At 36.4% G+C, this 24,420-nt stretch overlaps 1 protein-coding gene and 1 pseudogene across 3 annotated transcripts in view; one reads left to right on the forward strand and one right to left on the reverse strand.

Annotated features, from left to right (window-relative positions):
• The window catches only part of LOC110156120 (glutaminase kidney isoform, mitochondrial-like), a 45,836-nt gene extending 21,946 nt beyond the window's left edge, over positions 1-23,890 (reverse strand). For 2 of the 3 annotated variants that reach the window (XM_055149525.1, XM_055149523.1), the window contains exons 1-7: positions 23,479-23,890; positions 12,895-12,991; positions 11,782-11,903; positions 10,794-10,923; positions 6,446-6,525; positions 5,041-5,204; positions 3,199-3,257 (exon numbers count right to left, since the gene is read on the reverse strand). In XM_055149525.1, the coding sequence (XP_055005500.1) occupies positions 3,199-3,257; positions 5,041-5,204; positions 6,446-6,525; positions 10,794-10,923; positions 11,782-11,903; positions 12,895-12,991; positions 23,479-23,783 (957 nt within the window). In that variant the 5' untranslated portion in view covers positions 23,784-23,890. The remainder of the gene's footprint in view (positions 1-3,198; positions 3,258-5,040; positions 5,205-6,445; positions 6,526-10,793; positions 10,924-11,781; positions 11,904-12,894; positions 12,992-23,478) is intronic. The other variant, XM_020920305.2, reaches the window with a different exon arrangement.
• Positions 4,239-4,356, forward strand: LOC129409025 (5S ribosomal RNA; annotated as a pseudogene).
• Positions 23,891-24,420: the final 530 nt, after the last annotated feature.

Here is a 24,420-nt window from a genome sequence, read left to right on the forward strand (position 1 = left end):
GTTTGAATGCCACTAAATGTAGACCTAATTAAAGGGCTACAAGAAAATAAACAAATCATACCTGAGCCAATTCCTGGTCATTCTTTAACCAGAGACCTACATGAAATGCCTCAGTAACTCTATTATTCATTAATCTGACTCACTAGTCTGTGTGTCAGTTAAAGATTAATCATTTTTTCCATACATAGCATAGATTTATAGCTTAAAGTTGGGATAATGTTGTTTACTGTAGGCCACATTTATAACAATGACAATGAATGGGAGAGTTGTTCCATATGTCAGTATGCAAGACTGGTCTGACTGGGTGTGGGTGAAAATGGTAAAGCAAGTTTAAACAAGGGAATGCTTTTCTTTAATGACAAACATGCACTCCATAGATCCATAAACTGTGGACCCAAAAGTGGATGTTCACAGCCACTTTTCCAAGATCCAATATTTCAAAATGAAGCAGCAGGAACGCCAAGTCCCTCTCCAAAAACCACGAGGGTCATTTTGAAATCAGAGCCATTCCTTTGTAAACAAAACTCTCCTCTGGATTCAAAAACACAATCTGAAAATGAACACTTCCAGCATTGATACAACATCAATGACCTTCAGTGAGTGCAGGGGTCAAAGGTCAAAGGGCACAATCAGAACCTATATCAATACTCCACAATATGAAACCATGCTTTAAGGGCATTCTTAGAGAACTAAGTTAGACCACAAGACGTGAAGGCAAGCAACATCAAACAGCAAAAATAACTTCTATGCTCACTTACAATTAATTCAACACAAAAAGTCAGACAGGCCAATATAAACAAAGTAGCTTGTAATATTTTGTAAGCATTTTTGGATGATTTTGAAAAGAAAAGTGCAAACAATAATAGCAAGTTTTCTCTCAATTTACAGTTACAATATACCAAGTAAATGACATTAAGTGACACAGTAAGTGAATGGTAGCTATGAGTAAATATCTTAAATGCTCATTGCTGCATGGTAAATACATAACACACACAGCACTGATCCAGTGGTTGATATGGTTTTTAACCATAATAGCATTAGCAATTAGCAGAGCATTGCATTAAAAAGACTACACTATTTAGTTGCATTTACTACTATGTTATTACTGTGCTGCTAAGTAAAATGTGGCCAATATCCTATGTTAGCATTTACTTTCTCTGACACAGCAACCAACACAATCTGAACGGCATACTGTTAATCCAACTCAATCTATCCATGCAAGCCTTGGTAACAACTGAATAACTTCACTTATAAAAGCCTTAAAGATCCTATATTTCAGCATATCGACTCTTGTGAGCCATGTTATAATTCTGTTACCTCCTCAAAAATATATCTGGAGTTGTGTTTAGTTTTGCAATTCCAGGGCTGAAATCAACCAAATGATTCAAGTGAAGATGTATGGACATCACAGGGTAGAACAGTGTTCCTAAATATGCAGGGTTTATGTGTTAAACATGTGTGAATGAAACAAAACACAACTCCAGGTATGTTATATTTAGTATATTTGATGATGAAACAACATTATAACCTAGATCATTATGACCTAGACCAGAAAATAGTGTAATATAGACCCTTTAATAAAGCATGAACAAAGACCTGATACATATCAAACAAATAGTTTATTAAGAATGATTCAGGCTTAGTTAATAAATACCCTAAATTTAACTCCAAACCTCTTTATTAGTTATTAAGTCTGGATCATTCCTTACAGACAATTTGTTCATTATGAGTGTTTGTTCTTTATTAAGTCTAATTCATGTGTAGTTATTATAATGTGGTAACCAAACCATAAACACCAAAACCCATGGTACAGTAAGTGATTGTTTATTCTATACAAGCAAGCAAAGACTAGAGCTGACACCTGCATTTGACTTGCCCAGGTTATTTTGAGCCAATAGCAGTGAGAGCGTATGTGGCTGTATATTTATCATATTGTGTGGACTAAATCTGTGCACACACTCAGTTCATGGGGAGGTGCATTTTTTATGGGGAGAAAAATCAGGCTGCCTTAATATTAAAGAAACAACATCATTTAAAGATCAGATGGGTTAAAATAGGTCAAGGTTGGGTTAGGTTAAGGTAAAGAGTGACTATAGATAAGGTTAGGATCAGTTTACAGGGATTTAATGCAAGTCAGTGTCATGTCCCCATAAAACACATAACAGCAGTGAGTGTGCGTGTGCGTGTACTGAGTTAAGGCTAAACTAAGTGCCTGCTGGGTAGGATTATATAGCCGTAATTCGCACCAAGTCTTAACCAATGGAGAAAATAAAATACCACACACGTGTCAAGTGTCAACAAATCCACAAACACCTTCACAAACTAGAAGAACAATTAGTACAAGTTTGCGCAATATACAATCTTATAAACACCTAATAGTGATGTCAGATACAGCATTAACTATACAAGCAATTTCAATTACCATAGTGAACCACATCTAAACAAGGACTAAACCAGGTCTAACCCAGGAATAAACAAGATCTAAGTCAGGACCTAACCAGGTATTACCAAGGACTAAACCTGGTCTAACCCAGGATTAAGACAGGTCTAAACTAGGACTAAACAATGAGTAAAGAACCTCTGACAGATACTGACCAATGTAGACCAAACATAATCAACAGCAGCTACACTAAACCAGGACTAAACCAGGTACAAACCAGGTCTAACCCAGGACTAAACCAGGTTTAATCCAGGTCTAACCCAGGACTAAACCAGTTTTAATCCAGGTCTAACCCAGGACTAAACCAGGTCTAACCCAGGACTAAGCCAGGTCTAAACCAGGACTAAGCCAGGTCTAACCCAGGACTAAATTGCAGACAAGGATCACCCAACAAAAAATGCTCTGACCTTGTTTTCTAGCCAACAATATTTTCAAAAATTTTTCTTGATTCTAAAATACAAACTTTAAGGACAAAACATTCACTTACTTGTTATATATCCTACCCACTATAACATATAAGGTGGAGATAATACGATATTCACATTAGCACTTAGTCACATGTTCTAGGTGATTCATTTGCATAGATTAATATACAATATTAATATACAAATTCTTAGCATAGAGCAATTATTTTGTTAAGAAGCCCTAGTTTATGTTAAGAATGCTTGACTTTAATATAATGAATATAATAATTCTATTTAATAATATAATGAATGTCTACAATGTAAAAATGTAGTGAAAAGAAACTGTGTATTTACCTTTATCAGAGAGGTGCAAACAATGGCTCCAGCATTCACCATTGGGTTGTGAGGTTTATCTGAAAAATAACAAGAGTTTATCCAATAGGAGTTGTATTAAATGTTGAAAAACAGATTAAGAAATAGATAAAAATAAAAGTAAATACGATACTGATATAATTGTTAGTATATTAGAATAAGCACTTATAAAAGTTTGTTAGAGATGTTTGTTTGGAATCTCTCTAGTGTTGACTGTTCTGTCAAGTAGAAATACTTATATACAAACAAGGTAGACATTTTGTCTACCTTTTATTTCTAATACCGTAAGTTTACATATACATTTGCAGACATTTATGGAAACTTTAATTTCAAATCTGAACAGTGTACTTCATATACTAAGCAAACCTATGTAGAATATTCAATAATTATGAATTTGGAAACCTTTTAATTTTCTTTTTATTATTGTATTTTTTGTCTTCTATATGTGTCAAAATATACAGTCTAAACTGTCTACATGTGAATCTTATTAAAACAAAATAAAAAATCTTTACAAAAAACTATATAAATCAAGTGAAAGACGTGTATCAGAAAGAGATTAATGTATTCAAAATATTACATCTAATTAGGATGCTTATCGTGGACTTCAAACACGCCTCTATTGTACCACAAAAGGAAATTACAGTGTGGGATTTGAAGAATGACTGACTCATTTGGCATGTGACCTCTATAAAGATACAATGGATCGTTCCCAAAAATCCTGACTCATCCACAACATGTGAGCACAGTCCTTGTGTCACTACAGATTGCATCATACATTTATTTTTTCACTAGTTTACAATGGTTTAGACAACAGGAGTGGGAGGGAGTGTTGGTGTGAATATCCCAGACTGAAAAATGTGGCGTTTCCAAGGGCAACACCACATGACATTCAAAACCTGAGTCATTCAGTTCAATCCATGCTTTATGAAGTTCTGAGTTCGCAGAAGTTTTTAGTCATGACTAACTGCTACCAGACCAAAAATTATTATTGCAAACCCAAACACTAGGACTTTTATATTTATATTTGTGGCCATACCGACTTGTCAAAGCCTGATCCCGTCAGATCTCAGAAGCTAAGCAAGGCCCGGCCTGGTTAGTACTTGGATGGGAGACCACTGGGAAAATCAGGCGCTACAGTCGTCACAAATACTACTGTTGTGTCCTTAAGCAAATCACCCACAGTGCCTAGTATGAAAGTGGTGTGTGCGTGGGTGATGATGGTGGTGGTCAGAGGGGCCAATGGCGCAGATTGGCAGCTGTGGCTACAATAGTAGTTTACCACCGCCGTTTCGAGTGAATGAATAATGACCTGTTAAGCGTCCTTGTGACATATGTCTGTGAAAAGCACTATCTAAACAAAAAACTAAACTACAGAGTTTGCAGTTTTTATGCAGAATAGCATATTTTGTTGTTTGTGGTAGAAATTGCGGTACTTCAGAAACTGTAGCCTTTGCAATTTCGATTTGATTTTGGTTAATCTTGTGAGCTATCCCCAATTTAAGTTATAGGGGAAGCACTAGTATTATCACAATACTAAAACTTAATTATGATTCTATGGGAAAAAAAAAGTTCAATTGCAACTGTGAATGAAGAAATTACAGAAAGGGAGTCTTAAGAAAAAAAGTAATCAGAATTGTGTGTAAATGTCACTTTGATAATTTTCTTAATATACACACTACACAATATTCTAATTAAGGATATCTTCAAAACTGCTACGTTGAGATTATGTTGCAGACAGTTAGCAAAGCCTAAATATTGTTAGAATTATAAATATGATGATTATATACTGCCAGTTTTCATGTTTGTGTTGACTCTAAAACTCACCTTCTTCGTTGAGAAAGAGTTTGTTGAATCGCAGGCCGCTGGGTTCTTTGCCGATGAAGCTGTGCACGTACTCTGTGCCGTGGTCGTGAACTGCAACCGCATATTTGAGAGGTTTGACACAAGACTGAAGGCAGAACGGGACCTTGGTGTCGCCCACTGTGTGTCTGAAAGAGGCAGAGGTAAGTTCTGATTTAGTCCTAGCTAAGATTTGGGTTAGTTTTGGTGCAGCCCTAGTTCAGTTGTGCTTCAGTTGTGGTTCACTCATGGTTCAGTCGTGGTTCAGTCCTGCTATATGTCTGAAAGAGGCAGAGATAAGGCTTATCTACTCAGACAGTAATAAATAACAGAAAAAGTCTGTCCTGGTTCTGTCCTGGTTTAGTCCTGGTATCTCCTACTATGTGTATGAATGAGGCAGAGATAAGACTTATCCACCCAGACAGCAGGTAGAACAGTTAAAAACAATAAACAGAGTGAAGTACTAGTTCAGCCCTGGTTCAGTTCGGTTTCAGTCCTGGTTTACTCTTTTATGGCATATATCATGTCTTCATAATTGTACTGTAAAACATATTTCCACTTTCATTTTCCCTTTTTTGATAATAGAAAATTGACTTGAACTGAAACTTCAATAAATTTATTAACTATGGATTGCTGCATGTTGAGGGTAAAGTACAACTATAAACTTTCCACAAAACTAAAACAACTGAATGAATCATGTCTATAAATTCTACTCTAAGATGTCAACAGTACAGTGTGTAGTACAATTTCACTGTTATCTTTATGACTTCCTGTTGCACAAAGTGACAAATAATCAGTAAAGATATGGGCCATTGAACATTTTGTGCCAAACAGAAGTGCTCGAAATTGTTTAAAGTGTTTAAAGCCCTGGACTGAAATGGGCATCAGTTTACATTGTTCACTGTATTAACTACCGTGTTTGCATTCTTTATTTTTTATAAAGAGGATTGGGCTGTTTATAACCTAATTAGATCACATGACATTTATTTTGTACTTTTCTACTCAATGGATAGTTTAATACACATCTGTTGCCCCATCATTTAATTTGAAAAACTTTAGTTCGAGACCCACACAATAAATTAAGGTAATTTTTCTACAAACAAAACGTAGCATTTCTAAACTAAAATAATTCCAAGTGGTCCTGTATAGCTATAAAGTGCTGTAAAGTAACATACATACTCCACATATCTGACACTTTCATCAGTTAACTGTAAGAAGGCCCCTCTACCATCGCCCTATCTCTTTTTCTCTCTGCTCTCTGTTCCGCCCCTTACTCTCCCTCTCTATTTCTTTCCACTGCCTCTCCTTGTCTTTCTCTCCAACTACCCCTCTCTTCCTCCTCCCCTCTCCTTCCCTCTTCTCTTTTTCTCTGCCTCCCTCTCTCTCTTACCTCTGTCCATCCACGGTGCACAGGGACACGCCCCACAGGTCCGGGCTGAACTTGGCCAGCTGAGGAATGTAGTCTGCCACCTGAAAAAGAGAAAGAAAAAGAAAAAGGGAAAGAAAGGGGAGAGACAGAGAAACATGTCAGAAAATTGCATATTGCTCATTTCGTGTGAATGGTCTTCTAGTGCAAATGTTGTGCTGTGGAAATAGTTCTGAACAAAAGTATTTTTCTTTAAATGTGTTATTATATAGCTGTGAGTTAATACAATAACCTTGAAATGAAAATGCAGTTTAATTGCTCATACATCTAGAGTTTGTTTACAATGTGGACACTGAACAGAATACTTATTTTTAAACATGCTAATCTTTTTTTTTTTTTTTTTTTTGGGGGGGGCAAAAATCGAACAGCCTTACCACAAAGATTAACATTCTCATAACATTTTAACTCCAATAGTTTTGCCTTATCTAAGAATTGCTAGACAACCCATGAGAGGGAGTGCACTATTACAGTATCAGCTTACACCAGTGGCATTTGCTTTGGTTCATGTTTCAGCTTCTACTAACCACAATCACCCGTTTCCCTCATTGTATGTCTAGTTGTCTTTATCTCAAACTAAGTCCATAATTTATATTACACTATAAGGAAGCTTCACAAGGGAGAGATAGACTGTCAAAAAGAAAGTATATAAACTGATTTGCATTTCATTGACTGAAATAAGTATTAGTATTAGTACTTGGTGGCTCTTGTTTGCAAGCATAGAGGTCAGACATTTCTTGTAGTTGATGACCAGGTTTGCACACATATCAGAAGGAATTTTGGTCCACTCTACTTTGCAGATCATCTCTAAATCATTAAGGTTTTGTGGCCGTCTCTTGGCAACTCGGGAGCTTGAGCTCCCTCCAAAGGATTTGTATAGGGTTAAGGTCCAGAGACTGGCTGGGCCACTCCATGATCTTAATGTGCTTCTTCTTGAGCTTCGTTGCCTTGGCTGTATGTTTTGGGTCACTGTCATGTTGGAAGACCCATCCACAGCCCATTTTCAGTTTCCTGGCGGAGGGACGGAGGTTGTCACTCAGGATTTAACAGGACATGGTTTCATCCATCCTCCCGTTGACGCAGTAAAGTTGTCCTGTGCCCTTGGCAGAAAAACAACCCCAAAGCCTAATGTTTCCACCTCCATGCTTGATGGTGGGGATGGTGTTCATGAGGTCACTCTTCCTTCAAACACTGAGTTGAGTTAATGCCAAAGAGCTCGATTTTAGTCTCATGGCATGGCACCTTCCACAACCCAATCACTCTCTAAATCATTCAGGTGTTCATTGGCAAACTTCAGGCAGGCCTGCATGTGTCTCAAGCAGCGGGACCTTGCAGGCACAGCAGTGCGGCGCAAAGTGTTACCAATGGTTTTCTTAGTGACTGTGGTCCCAGCTGCCTTGAGATCACTGATTAGCTCCTCCTGTGTAGTTCTAGGTTGATTTCTCACTGTTCTCATGATCACTGAAACCATACCAGGTGATATCTTGACTGATGGTCATTTTGTATTTCTTAAATTTTCGAACAGTTGCACCAATAGTTGTCTTCCTAACACCCAGCTTCTTGTTATTATTTCGTAGCCCATTCCAGCCTTGTGCAGGTCTATAAATCTTGTCCCTGACATCCTTTAACAGCTCTTTGGTGTTTTCTTTCCCATGTTGGAGAGTTTGGAGTTTGATTGATTGATTCTGTCGGCAGGTCTCTTTTATATAGGTGTCTAATTCAGGTGACGAGTTGATTAGAAGTGTCTAACTGGTCTGTGGGAGCCAGAACTCTAAATGGTTGGTAGGAGACTTATTTCACCAATGAAATGCAAATCAATTAATATATTTTCTGTAATGTGATTTTCTGGATTTTCTTTTTGATATTCTATCTCTCAATGCTAAAATAATTTATAGACTGTTAATTTCTTTGTCAAACCTGCAAAATCAGCAAGGGATCAAATACTTATTTCCTCCACGGTAAGACTAGGACACACAGGGACATAACATTATCTGCAGTTAACATTACTTAAATTACATATTCTGTTGTCACAATACAGAATATGTAATACTAAAATAATAAATACTAAATTTTACTTGTTCTGATACAGCTCAAGATCAAGATTTCTGTCCTGTGAATGTGACTTTAGTATCGATATCTGCTCAACTCTAATTTCGATACTAGTTTTAGTATTGATGAGTATCTGATTTTTGATACTTTTGACAATTGTAATTCTAGCAGCAACTAATTTTTTTCTTCCTCAGAACTGGAAAAGATGCCTTCAAAACAAAGTATCAGTTTACAGCAGTGATGTTTAAATGGACTCAAATTTCAAATCCAACACAATTACATGGCTGGCTTTTCCACTTCCTCTCTCTCACATAACACTGGACACTGCTCTCTTGGGTGCCTATTGCCTAAAGTCATTTTAAGACTTTGGTTCTGCATAATGTATGTCTTTCCACTGATCAATCATCTTAAAGCAACTATTGTTAATCTGCACGGTCAGTTGTTATTTTGAATTGGAGATGGGGGTTTATCATTTTGTTTGTTGGAGTGTATAAAACCGCCCGTGAATAATGTATTGAAATTAATAAACTGAAAGAATAGAATGATAAAAATACACAATTTGACTAATAATATTTGATGATGATTTGATAAATATTTGATGTAAGACAAAAACTATTTTTGTAATAAATTAGACATACATAGGCAGAATAGTGTAATAGCAGTATACAAAGTTTGTGCTTTCAGTTATCATTCGATTTCCTTAAAAAGGGTGGGCAATATTATGCTGTTGTCTGATCTATGTTATATGGTTGTTTTCTTTCATTTACACATGTTTAACATACAAACCCTGCATGAGTTCTTCTCCCAAACTGAAAACAGTTTAGAATCATTTGGATAATTTCACCCCTGGAAATGCCTTTCTCTAGCAAACAAAAGGTAAAAGGAGCTGTCAAGTTGAAAACTAGAGCTTCATGACATCACACGGTGTAGGGTAGATGGACTAATAATAAAGGGTCACCCAAACATGTGTGAATGAAACAACACATAACTACATGTTTTTGAGGGGGTAACAACATTATATAACATGGCTTAAATCTCACCAGCCAATTTTGCATCATATATGACTTTCAAGATGATTTTTGGCTCTAGAAAAATGAACTGAAATGTAGAATTCACTGCCTATTTTCCCATATACATATCTCTATTTTTTGCTTTCAGTCCTTTTGGTAAATTGTGCAGTTCAGCAGAATTGAGGATTGCGGTATTTTTGTCAGAAAGTGGTGCCAGTTTCTCACGCTCTACTTTGTTCTTGTGAATGTGCAAACTGCAAAGATGAGGAAAACCAGAACAAAACCAGAACATATGTGGTGTGCCAGTAACTAAGCAACCAGAAATCTTAAAAAATTTCTACTAAACAAGCACAAATTAAATTATTTTTCAAAAACATACCATACCATACCAAACACCAAGTTGCTCGTAGTGAGATTAAAATGTTGCATCAGACCTTTCAAAGTGAAACTAATGCATTTTTGTTGTTTTTCCTGTCTGATTTTAAGGTCAAGTTGACAGTGACGTGGCATGCCCATAATCTCATGACTGCTGCATAGAAAATTTCCCTCGTGTGTGTGAAAGTAACAAAGACCACTGTCATCATGTGAGAAAGATCAACAACAGAACTACTTCAGTTTAGTGACTTCATGTAGGTTTGCGTAATAGGACAAATTTATACACTAAGGAACTGTGATTTGAGTCTGTGCCAAACTGCCAATCTGGAGGTTATTTAGCGTAGCAGCTGTAAAATGTAACTTCATAAACACAAACACCTGGAAATAGAAATCTGCCATGAGCTCAATGTCCAATTTCAGTGTTATTGTTTAACAGTTGTGACAACTAGATGCATAATAAAGGAAAACCTTGTTCATCTGTCTAGATTTTCAAATATCACTCTTCAAAAAATCTAATATTAACTACTGAACTTACACTATTACATGTAATAGTGTCTGCAAATAAAAAAAAATACTACATAAATAATAATAAATCTAGCATCATAATCTCACTAACAAGCATTATGATATAGTACAGACCAAAAATTAATGCAAGCTTGAGCAAGGTGTGGTGGCTCAGCCGATTCAGACATTGGTGTAAAAAGTTTAGTTGCTGCTGGTCTGTTGCCGATTGAAGAGTGCTTTATATTGTTAATGTACAGTGGAATTACCCCACAATCTGTACAATACTTACACTTCAACCAAGGTATTTACAGGCAATTTCTACCATATTTTTGATGGATCAAAAATATAATTGTTAATGATGAGAACAATGCTCTCACCTGCCCCCCTGTCAGTTTTCCAGCGCTGTCGTACAGCTCGTCGATGTGAGTTGAGAAAGGCTGGAAATCCGGGATCACAAACTTCTTCCTGAAAGCCTGAGTCAGAAGAACTATGTTGCTCTGGACACATCTGAAAAAGGAAAAGTCTCCATTTAATTTCAGTTCTACAGGATTTATTTCTAAAGTTACACTTCAACATTGGGCCACTGCTAGCAATTTGGATAAGCCAATTCTGTTTTTCATGTTAAACCAATAAAAAAAAAAATCAGGTATAGTGCCTCTAATAGCTCTCGTACTTTTAGTAATAATCGCAATTTATGGAATATTTGCATGACATCCTTTCTCTTATTGTCTATACAGTACTTGTTTGTGTTTGATTTTATGTGGAGCAGTGATGCAAAACAGATGTCCCCAAGCTGAACGACAAAGATAACACTGAACTTTGAAATTTCCTTGTATCATCTTATCTTTCGAGTTATTGTAATGGTCTGTTTTTTGAATAACATTACCCCTTAGAATTAAATATATAGAAAATATTATAAATATAAGCAAATTGTATTTTTTGTTGTTTTTTTTCCACATTGATAAGCTCAATAATTGTACTGAAATCACAGATATAACCAGGTCAAAACAACTGCATGTTGTATCTGAATAGTACTATTCTATTCGACTATTCTTCTACTCTACTTTCTCATACTAAAAGGCACTATGTATAATTTAGAGGGGCACTGTGTAATCTACAATTTGGCATTAAACTAATCTATCTCTATGGAGACAAGTTACCAGTCAGCTCTGACAAGAGGCAACTCAGTCACAACAAGAATCCATGTTTTTCAAGTTTTTAGCAGTAAGAACAAATACAAGATAAATGGTTTAATGCCATACTGTGGAACATTCCAAGCAGGTGGCGGACCGTCAAATAGACAAGTTACATAGTACAGCTTTAACATACAGCAAAGTGCAATTGTTTATTCATAACAGGGCCTACTTTTTGAACTGTAGTCTGTCCAGTGTAACTCCGTCTGCACTTTCCTTTAGTGTTTCTTTGAGTGTCTCCATACATTCCTTCAGCCGTGGGTCACCTGTGCGCAGGCCTGTGGTTTTAAGAGCCTAAATGTAGAAAACAAAAAACAAAAATATACTGAATTTTACAGTTTTAAAGAAAATACAGCAGCAAATAATCCTGTTACAATACTAAAAACTCAAATTCTATTTTGTTACTAAGGAAAAGTCTTAGGAATGATTTTTCTAACAATTACTTTTCAGGAATGGCCCAATTTTGTCTGGGTTTCGATTTTTGACAACCCTAGTAGGAAAATGCATCCATGAGCATCAGAATAATACAAATTTGGACTGCTGACAAGCAATTATAAATTTAAAACTAAATATTGCATCTTATGAAAGGAGAAAAGTCCTCAAATGTCACCTATACTAGGAAGCTGAAACCCATGAATAGAAAAAAAGGATTATATAATGATGTCAAATCAACACAAACACATTTTATGATAGGACTGACAGCAAAATGTGAACCAGTTACCATAGTGATGCAAAATTTGACCATTAGAGAAAAATGCTTTGTGCTTGTTTTGAACACATTGCTAATAGACAACATTGATGCGCCAGCATTCAAGAAGCAGGCCAGACTAGCAGACTATTCTTGACATTGGGAAAGGTGGTCTGGGTTTTAGGCTGCAATCACACCGGTTTATCCCGGTTTGGTCCTGTTTTAGTCTTGTAGTTGTGGTATTGTAAAGCAGGAAAAGGAAACTGGAATAATCGCATACCAAAGCTAATCCACCAGGAGGACTAAACCAGGTCTTAGATTAAGACACAACATTTGTGTAATATATCTGCAATAACTGTAATGTTGTGTCCTGGTTTGAACCTGGTTTGATTCTGGTTTAGTTCTGATGTAGATTTAAGTTTAGTCATGGTTTAGTCCTCGTCGAGTATGTTTCACTCCAGGTTTAGTCCCAATTTTTAGAGAGAGTGGGTGTGCAGGTGTGAATGCAGCCACAAAATTTCTTCATCAACTTTCAAAATAGTATTATAATTTAGATATAGATATAAATATAGATATATAGATATAGATATATCTTACAGTGAGGAATTTGTGTGCAGGAATCGTCTCTTGACCTTCAGCGACTGTGTAGAAGAGCAGGTCCTCCAGGCTGGGGAGAATGCCTGAGTTTCTTCTCCTGTGAAACAAAACACATTAACTATTTACGATTAGATTTAAGACTTATATTTGGATAGTAGGTTTCTGTTAAAAAAAATCAGGCAATGCCAAGAAGACTACATTTCCTTCTTATGAACTACATTTTTATAATAAGGCAGGCTGTGTTCTTCATTATACATATCTAACTTTTTACAGATCCTTTTGGAGATGTTTTTTTCAAAGTATTTTTTAGTAATGAAACAAATGAATGATATAAGTTTAATGCCATGCTGAGGAACATTCTAAAAAAACCTATGTACAAAAGCTCCCACTAGAAAAGATGCACAGTACATTTGTTTTATTATTTTTATTATTATTTTTATTATTATTATATATATATATTTTTTGCCAGCAAGTTTAATCTCCATCTAGAAAAGAAGGTTAGTGTCCTCCTTAGTGTCCTTTTAAGCACATAAGACTGGAGTACAAGACCAACCTATGATCCCTGCACAGTGAAGCATTTGCCACCTGCTCTGCCAGTGTAAATAAAGATTATCTGGACCCATTGGTGAGGCCTTATCACATTAGAGGGATTCAATAACACAGAGGAAATATTTAGTTTGACAATAAAGCAAAGGCCGCGTGCCGTGGTCTATGTGTGTAATTTAGGGATTAAACAGATCAAATTTTACAACTGCAATGAATACCTGGCACCTGTATAATGGTTTTGATTCAATTGTAATGTAATACAGCCAAAGGAACCAGAAATAACCACATGCCAGATCTAATCCATCAGGAGGACTATACAAGGATGAAACCAGGACTAAATCAGAACTAAACCAGGTCTAACCAAGACTATACCACAACATAGTATTTACAACTGCAATGAATACTTGGCACATGTATAATGGTTTGATTCAGTGTAATTGTTGTAATGTAATACAACCAAAGGGACTGGGAATAATCACATACCAGATCTAATCCACCAAGGAGAGGACTACAGAAGGATGAAACCAGGAGTAAATAATAACTAAGCCAGGTCTAAACCAGGACTACTGTATACCATAGCATCACACAACTGTAATAAATACTTGGCACCTGCATAATTGTGTGATTCAGTTTAAGTGTTGTAATGTGATGTTGTAATGAAAAAGCCAAAGGGACCAGGAATAACCACATACAGGACTACATTCATACCATACTCCATACAGATGTACAACAACTAACCATATGTAACAGATAATACTCCCTACAACTGTATAATAACTCACCCTTATGTGACAGATAACCCTATGTCCAGTCATTCTTCATATCATTCTTGCACCATCTTTTTATGTGGTATATAGCTGACATTTTACATTTAGGCCCGAGCCCCTACAGGGCATAGGGTCTATTGCTTTCTCAACAATGAATGCATGAGCAAAGCGCTCAACTTCGTTCCTTGATCGCCCCCTGCATGAACAGCAGTATCCTACCAACTCATGCCAAAGGCATTGAACATGCATAATTTTTGTTCTTGCTAACATGTCATAGTCAACACTGAGTCAATGGGTGAAGCGCCAAAGTGCCCATGTTAATTCTTAATAACAAAACTTAAAAAACATTTCTTACATATCAAAGTGATAAAGCAACTTATTAGTTTCATTGAAGAACGTGAAATTTGGCAGCGTGATTCTTCAGGTCACCTTTATCAAAAACGTCTAGGGGGCCAAAGTTGTATTTTGCACGGTGTTGCCATGGCGATGTCCCAATGTGCACAATGTTTACCTATCTTAGCACATCAGCATCTCCAGGGTCTGCTGACTTCGTGTGTTTAGTAACAAGTACAGCCCAAAGCCTCAATCACACGCAGACAAGTGGTGCATCCGCACCACCCTGAGGGAGTTCCGGGTTGGTCGAGTGCAAAGCGCGGTGCACCTGATGTCGCTTGCGACTTTAATTTTTTTGCTTATTTTCCTATCTTATTTTGACTTGTACATATACATTTATATAATTATGCCTTATATAACACCTGTCTCTTGCCATTTTTTTTTGCTACTTTTTTTTTTTTAGAATTTATTATTACCATTTATATTTTTACTCTTTGTTATATTGTAATCCAATGAGTGAGCTACTGTGTCCAAATAATTTCACTCATGGAGTAATAAAGTTTGTCTAAACCTAAATGTATCTAATCCATCAGGAGGACTATACAAGGATGAAACCAGGACTAAATCAGAACTAAACCAGGTCTAAACCAGGACCAAACCATTGCATAACACAACTGTAATGAATACTTGGCACCTGCATAATGGTTTGATTCAGTGTAACTGTTGTAATGTAATACAGCCAAAGGAACCGGGAATAACCACATACCAGATCTAATCCACCAAGAAGAGGACTGTACATGGATGAAACCAGCAGTAAATAAGAACTAAGCCAGGTCTAAACCAGGACTATAACACCAAGTAGCACAACTGTAATGAATGCGTGGCAACTGCAAAATGGTTTGATTGAGTGTAATTGTGGTAGCATAATCCCAAAAAAGGAACCAGGAATATTTGCCAGAACCAATCCACCAAGAGGACTGCACAAGGATAGAACTACAGAACTAAGCAAGGACTAAACCAGAACTACAACAGGAAAGCAACGTAGTGCACTCTTAAACTGCTAAATCAAATATAACTTCCTTCTTTTTTAAATAGCTTTGATTTTATGTTGTGGTAATGCTACGTGGACAGAGACGGAAGACCAGATTTTGGCAGGATGTTGGCGCCAGAATTCCTGGGATTCTCCAGCTCTTGCTCTGTCCCACCCTCTGTAGACATTTGGATTAATTAAAATAACACAGAGCAGAGTTCACATGAGCATTACGACACAGTTATGCCTTCTGAGTGGGTCAAACGCAGATTATTTAACACATAAAACAGTAACAAGTAGCAACTTTATTCAACTACTAAATAAGATTATAACTACACTTACATTATAACAAAATGTATATCAAAATAGAGCTGCAAAATTAAAAGCAATGCAATTAAAACCACAATGTGAATATGAGTTTATCTATTCATACTTCAGTCTTTTTGTCAGTTCATCTGAATGCAATTAGATATTTTTTTTTACAACTCATGATAGATGTTTGGTCTTTTACCAACCTCCTACATGAGCAGTGCTTCATAGATGTTTGGCTACAGGTCTAAAATTACTCTTAACAGATACTTGTGTAACCTGTAGGCATCCAGTATATTTGACACAATGATGTGTGTAGTATATGTTTTCTGAAAATGAGTACAAAACTGGACTAAACCAAAAGGGCTTAAAGAAAATATACAGAATGTCAAATGCACAACATAGCCTAAATGTTATATTAAAACTTGTTTATCATGAAATTTGACTGTAGGAGCTATTTGCTTATTTTGTTTATTCTATTTTGTTTGTCAATTAGTTTACTAATTTAGTTTAGATAATTTGCATAATATGTTTTTGCTATGTTAATTTTATGTTTGCTAATTTGTTTAGTGTAATTTGGTACCATTTACCTTTAGCACCTTTCCTGTTTTTGTTTTAATCTGTGAGTCATCTAGGGGATAAAGGAGGGTGGTACAACTAAACCAGAGTGCACCTGGGTGGGCCTATGGATGTTTACCAGTTGACAGGACAGGCAGCAAGCGTAGGCCTTAATCATGTATCCTTTGTTGTTTGCCTAAAACTGGAAATAAATCTTGGAAATACAGCACTGGTCATGGATATTGATTTGTTTTTTTCTGTCACTGCGTAAACCACAAACCCATGGTGCCCAAAAGTGATTATTTGAGTTACGTTTAGTTCTAAGTTTGCTCACCGCTTTTGTTTGTTACTTTTGTTTGACAAATAGTCATTACATTAACACATTATTTGCTAATACTGCAAATACAAGTCATTTGCTATGCTGTGTAATACAAAAGTTGAGTGAACACATAAACTAAGTCTTCAGTAGGGTTGTCAAAATATCAATAATCAGATATTACTAATTGATAAAACTAGTAGCAAAACTGGATACTCATTTGAACAGGTATCGATACGAAAGTCACATTCACAGGACAGAAATGAACCTTTCCTGAATAGCTTTAGAATGATCTTGAGCTGTATCAGGACAAATATGAGACCACATGGACCACTATGTAACATACCTGAACAACTGAGGGAGGTATACACAACTGAGGGAGGTATACACAGATATAAATCCATGCAATAATATAAAAGAACGTTTCATGTTAAAAATGACATTTTATTGTCAAAGTAAAGAGTATTTTTTTAGTATCATCGTGGTATCTCAATTGGTGTCAAAGTGTATTTCTTAATTTTACTATTGTGACAACACTACAATCCAATGCAATATTCAAAATTAAAACCAGTAAACAACTAAACCACTATTACTTGTGACAGATTTATTACCTCTCTCTCTCTCATGTCTCTATACCAGCATTGGCCACATCAGCATTTCAACATCTACTCTGCACCTCCACCCTTCTCTCTCTGTCTGTTCTTTCTCTCACCCCTCCTTCTCACGTTCTCTCTTTCTCTTTGGCTTTTTCCTTCTGGTACATCAGGTCCTATCTCTGGAGAAAACACTTGACAAATACAGGCAAAGTAAGCGGTTACGAACATGTGCAAACAAACCACAACTGCCTTAAGTGGTGTCCATCAGGCGTGGCTTAATAGTAAGGAGTGGAATTGACTAGACATCTGTTACTTAAACTATCCTTTCAGAAATTAACTGGGTCACTATCTGCAAAACTGTGACGTCAACTCATGGTCACATTGAGAACATTGAGAATGTTTGTTGGTATGACATTAAATAGCAACTATCTAGCATTTATTCATTACAGGAATTTCTTGCTCAAAAATACAATATTTCTCTCAGTTAATAGGGTTGCCTTTCCACAGATCTGACTTGTAATGTATCCTATAGTTGTCTCCCTTGAGATAGATAGGTTTAATCTCCACCCTGGAACATTCTAAACAAAGCAATATCATCTCCATGAAGATAAACAGGTTGCGCAATGTACCTTTAAGTAAGTAAAAAGTCACTGTTTGAATACTTACTTTTATCATCATAAAATAGAACAGTAATGATTGCACAAAGGTGTAATTGCTTTTTAGTGGAAGAAAACTTTTTTTTTAACAAGAACATTCCCATAATGGTCACGGTCATGGTCAGCACTCCTTTCCTTTTTTGTCTCAAATGGATAAAAATAGCAGATACTTTTAACTTAAAGCATACAACAATTACACAATACCTCTAGATAGTGACACAAGTAATTTTCCCAAACCGCTTAGCTGCCTGGAACAAACCATCCTCCTGCATCTTGACGGAGCAGATGGCTAATTAGCATGTCCCATAGTCACTGGACCTACTGTGAAGACATTATTTTTGTTCAACGACTGATGAGCTAAATGGACAGAGTTTAACCAGAGCGGAAAGCACTGCCTCCACTGAAGACTCTACTGTTATATGTACTTACCTTCCTGGTCCATTTGCCTGTAGATTGGGGCTCATTGAAGTGAACACAACAAGCAGAAAGCATTTAAAGTCACCAGGATACAGAGCAAACAGGGGGGCTACTTATGCTGGGCTATATTCAATGATAGGGATAAGCATAGCAACATTGACCAAAATATCAGTATTGAATCATTTTCTACCAATAAAAATAATCCGATCATATTATTGCACGTTTAATAGAGAGCTTTGATTATTATTATAATTTTATTATTTATGTTTTGGAAATTCATATTAATTAAAGTAAAATCTAAATTGACACAAAGTCCTCATTGCAGTCCACCATAATGGTTGAAATGGCTAAAACTGAAAGCAGCTAAAACTGACATGAAAATTTACAGTAACGATTGTAACACTAGCACCCAGGGTACCTTAGATAGTACTTACACTGTGATGCTTCCCCACACAAACAGCAATTAGCTACTGTCCTGGACATTTCATTAATGCCCAGTGCTACTGTGAAAGTCTAATTTATAGCCCTATTTGTAATGAAAGCAGTTCCAGAGTGGGTACTACATGTAACTGATAATTGATATCTGCTTACATTTATGAGTCATTAAAAAGCAAATCATTTACTGCATGCATATTCACAGGACTTTTTAACATGTACTCAATCTAATTGCTATTTTTTGACAAAGGATAGCAATTGTGAAGTGACATGTTTTAGAAGGATTCTGCTCAAACTTCACATTTTAACACATCATGGAGCATCAGCGTTCAAAAGACTGAAATGCGAACGGCTAAACTGAAACAAGAATCCTGTGCATTTTAGATCATCTTTACAGAGGTCTAAAACTACAGGGTTAGCAACTTTTCTATACAAAAAGATATATTTTTGTGGCTGAAAATTATATTGGCCTTTTAGTGTCACAATACTAAAATTTCAAACTCAATTTTGATATTTTAAGGAACAAATTTAATATTCAATACTGATCGTGATGATCTCTTTACTTAGACAATAGAATGTACTTTTCAAAATTAATCTTAGTACTTTGCTTTATATTACCATGTGATCTTATATCTGTATAATCCAGGTTCCATAGTGATCCATCATTCTAAAACAATTCAGGAAAGGTTCATTTCTGTCCTGTGAATGTGACTTTTTTAGTACTGATACTTGTTCAAATACATATCTAGTTTCGATACTAAGTTTAGTATATATTAGTATCTTATATTTGATACTTTTGATAATACTATTGCCTTTCCAGTTAACCAATTGTGACACTTCAAATTGTGATTTAAATTCTGGCCCTACTCACATGTAGTGTAAGGTTTCCTCGATGACAACAGCAGCTGTTTATTTTTATCCTTAATCCCCTCACACGCCCCTTTTGTAACTGATCCAACTTCTTAGATAGGCTACAATGGCACAGTGCCAAAGGAATCAAGACCCATCAAGACTATAATATCACTACTAATACTAGAGTTGGATGATGAGCTAGGGGTTGAAGATATGCCAGAAATATCATATCATATCATCGTCATCATTACCATCATCACCTTCTTCATCATTTTTATCTAGAGCTCTCTATTCTAGCTCTCTTGGACTAAACAGGGACTAAACTGGGCCCTGTTTGGGACTAGTTCAGGACTAAACTAGGACTAGATTGGCACTAAATTAAGTCTACATTTTCAACTTAAACTAAGAAAAATGCACCGCAAAGAAAGACATTTTTTGGAATTCTTGAAAGATCAAACTTCACTTTGATTGGTTACATGCACCTGTCACTCACTTAAAATATGGTGAAGGTTAACCTAATAGCGGGAGGAGGTCTGTGTTTAACCACTGTAGTTGTGGAGACTGCATTATAAATACTCAAACGTCTATATCAAAGCTTATTCTGATTTTTTATATTGTAGTTTTATTGGTTTTAAACTAGTTTGCAGTGTAAACAGGTCTAGAAAAATACTAAAAAGAGAAGACTGAAATTTGAACTGCTACACTTTGTAGCACTGGCCTATTCTAAACCAATTCTCCCTGTATAATACTGTTTGTCAAGGAGTATAATAAGAAAACTACAATTTCATTCTGTTTATTTCTATATTCATTCCAAACCTTTCACAATATAGATAACAGAAAAAGGCCATTGGAAATCTAAAACCATGCTTTGTTCATATTGGCAATCAGTTATTTAGTAACACAGCTTTCCAGGAGGACAGATCAATCTTGTGTCAAATTTTCACATTTTTTAGATGTACAACTGTACATGTACTCCAATCTGCAACAAAACAAGCCTGGACACAAGAAACCAAGACATGCACTATGTAAATCTGTGACCACAGCCTCCAGCACTGAGGCCACTCCACTTGTAAAACTGGTTTGGAAAATCCTTGCTACAGCTTGACTACTACTACCACTACTCTAATACTACAACTACTACTGCAGCTGCTACTATTTACCACAACTATCAACTACTTCTAGTGCTACTACTACTACAACGACAACAACTACTACTACTTCTACTCTATCATCTACTACTACTACAGATTTTGCATAATATGTCCTCTTTATATTATCTACACATTACGCAGTTTGTCAGTGTGAGGCTTTGAGGCACATGGAAGTTTCTTTCTTTCAAGTAATTGGGCGATGGTGTTTTAGGCAACAAATTTCCTTTGGATGATAAGGATTAGATTGACCACAGCAGAAAGGAGAATGCATGGAGTGTGTGAGCTGGAGTTTTAGGAGTGACTGCACAGTTAAATCTGTCTTTTCATTATGCTGTTTCATTGTATGTCTACTAATAATTTTGTGAATTTTTCATCATTTTAGCCGAGAGTTCAATTCAAGTGTAGTTTTGAGAGACAGACAGGAGCAATAATTACATCTTGAATAATGATGAAAAAGGGCTATTGAAAATGTGCAAACTTTATACATTTATAACATTATCTTTAATACTTTACCAGCACTAGGTGTAGAGTAAAATGGAAATATCCCCTGTTGACTGCACTGACATAATTAATAGGTTACATTATTCAGTGGTCCAACAATATTAGTATCTTGCAGACCAATCAAACTTGGAACAAAACAAAAGTAAACAAATTTTACTAGCCAAGAAGGGACAAGACGTCAAAAGGTGTAGTATGCCTGGAATCAGCCAGAAAGCCCTCTGGCTGGAAGGTCCCCTCATTATATAAATATTGTATTAAATACACACGCAAGTAATATATCTCAGCACATTTCATCATACATACAAACAAAACATACAAAAATTATGTGGCATCAAACACACACAAATAGAGTAAATAAAGTGTGTCAAATTACTCCTCAGGAATAGTCCATCAGTGAGGCACACAGCCTCAGAAACTCCTGTGATCTCAATAAATATGCCACAACTATTTCAGGATATTATCTTACATATTTCAATGAAATACATAGTTACGACATTACTAAAGTGATTTTGAATTATTTTTGAACAAATTATATAGCTTTAAGTTTCTTGTGTTGCGCTGCTTACAAATAATGTTCATGGCAAGTAGGTAAGGAAATAATTCATATTTTTTCCCAAATCAACAGTTACAGATGCTATAGGGCATGAGGAACAAGAAAAACGTATTTAAAATATGAATTTATAGTAGACTTCTGCCAGCAAATGAAGATTATATTGCTATTACATACTGAAAAACATGTGCCACTTTTGGGAAAATGGTAAAATGACATAAACAAGGCCTGACATTTGGTCTGGCTAAATTTACATTTAATTTTATTATGATACAGAATGCTGATTTTCTAACTCAGTACATCACAGTGCGTGATGTGGCCGACTAAAGGCCGGTGAGAATGTCCCCCCTCTCCTGGGCACAACAGTTACCCTTGTGCTGCCCAAGAGATGGGGCGCCAGGAAGGAGGAGGGGGACGTTCCTGTTGAGAGAATGGGACGCTCGAGCTGGGACTTTCAAGCCAGGGACGCTCGAGCTGGTATTCATGGTTTTAAAACTAAGATATCTCATGCTTTTCAAAATGAGAGCTAAGTAGGAAAGTGCAATTACTCAAATTTTAACTGAACCAAGATCAAATGGTTTCCGTATTGCAATGATCAGCTTGGTTTTTACAATCAACGTGGTTCAATTCTACTATGATCTGATGAGGAGTTCAGATACATGAGGAATAGCCTATATGTCTACATTATATTATTTGTATTAAATGACAGAGAATAAAAATCTATCTATGTGCACCTTCATGAAAGCAGTATTCATTTGTTTTTTCATAGGAAAGAATACAATTAATTCATAATCCTTATCAAGCAAATCATGGGTTTCCGAATGATAAAAAGTCCTCGAAATGGCACCTTATAATAGAAAGCTGAAACTTATGAATGCATTACATACAAGATTATACAAAGTGATCTGTTTATCATCACATTTAACACTATATAATGTAATTTATGGAGTGTAAATCATTTTGGTGAGGCTATCCAAAATGGTCTCAAAGCAAGTGAGAAGAATAATATCATCTTAACCACACTGACTGGAAGAGAAGCATGCAGAAATATACAGCACAATTTAATTCATTTACCAAGGTTATTGTATATTTTGCACGTGTGTAACAAACTAATGCTGTAACCCGAGGAGGGACTTAGTCAAAAAGAAAGTGGGAGGGTACATCATGGAAAGGTCTAGAAAGCCATTAGAACTAGCTTATTTTCCAGCAACCCTAATGGCAATTAAAATAAATGGCCTTTCATCCACTCAAGGTCAGAAAAGTATAAAGCTAAGCCCATAGACGCTGGCTGATCATAAAAGTGGGGTAATTGTGTGTGCGTAGGAAAGCGCGCACGTGGTTTGCTGAGGTATTACGACGTCGACACGTACGTAGTTAGTCCTTGAGCAATTTCACTTTAGTATATTGTCAGTTTATGTTATAATTTGATGTAAAATAAGTAATGAGCTCGTTACTGTAAGGGTCTGTTCGTGTCTGTGCTAATTACGCATAGCTCTGGCTGTGCGTCAGGACTCGCCCCAGACCTAGCGTCATTTTAACCAGTTTTTAACCAAGCTAGTTTACTTACTTGTCTGCTTCAGTGCCATCTTTCTTCGGCTGCTCATCCACAGCTACCGCGCCCTCAGTTTTAGTGCAATACGTGCGGAAAGGGGATGCGGCATTGGGAGAGGCAGTGCGCAAAGGTTGACGGTGAACAGCGGCAGAAGCTGCGGCGGCATGGGGAGTCTTCACGGCGCTAGCATCTGTGGAGGAGGGACCAATGCCAAAGCAGCAAGAGCGCGCAGATAACCACGACTTCTGAGCAGGTAAGGGTCGCTTCAAGCTGGCGTTTGACAACTCCTTTAGTACTCCCGAGAACCTATAATGTAACATCTCAATCCTGTCGAAAAATCAGAAGGAAAATGTGGTTTCCGTGTATCCAAAAGCGAGTAAAAAGGAGAGGGAAAGATCGTAGCACGCTGGTTGTCTCTCTCACGGGCGATGACTCACAGACACCGGTGTCCAAAAATAAATACAAGCCGATATGCACGCCCCGTGTTGCTCCCATTGGCTGAAACAAAGACATTTCCGTGTTTGTAGGTAATTTATGCCTTCCTCAAAGTAGCCATTGGTTGAAATCTGCGTCAATCAATTGTGGAAATGTTGAGAAAATTTTCCGTTTACCCGGAAATCAGATGAAACAAGCCAGCCTTTGGAATGTGGACTATGGCTGCATTGTATCAGCTAATTACATGTTTATAAAAGGACACTAATAATATGCTTGTGCATTTAATAATTTATGTTTGTATATAGGCCTACTAAATACTAATGTCAATGGAAAATAGCATGTTTTGCAGCTTCTAAATAGGCTTACAATATGGATAACTTTTGCTATCTTGACGCTGCAGCAATATAGGGCAGTAAGATTAAATATATAGGAGTTAAAGACGACATGCTGTGCTGTCTGTTGTCTATTTGGTATTAAACTATAACATAAATAGGTCATGACTTTACATTTTGTTAACTGTAT

This window comes from Boleophthalmus pectinirostris, unplaced genomic scaffold, assembly GCF_026225935.1.
Source record: "Boleophthalmus pectinirostris isolate CB_2022bp ecotype Guang Dong unplaced genomic scaffold, ASM2622593v1 HiC_scaffold_1, whole genome shotgun sequence".
Classification (NCBI taxonomy): Eukaryota; Metazoa; Chordata; class Actinopteri; order Gobiiformes; family Gobiidae; genus Boleophthalmus; species Boleophthalmus pectinirostris.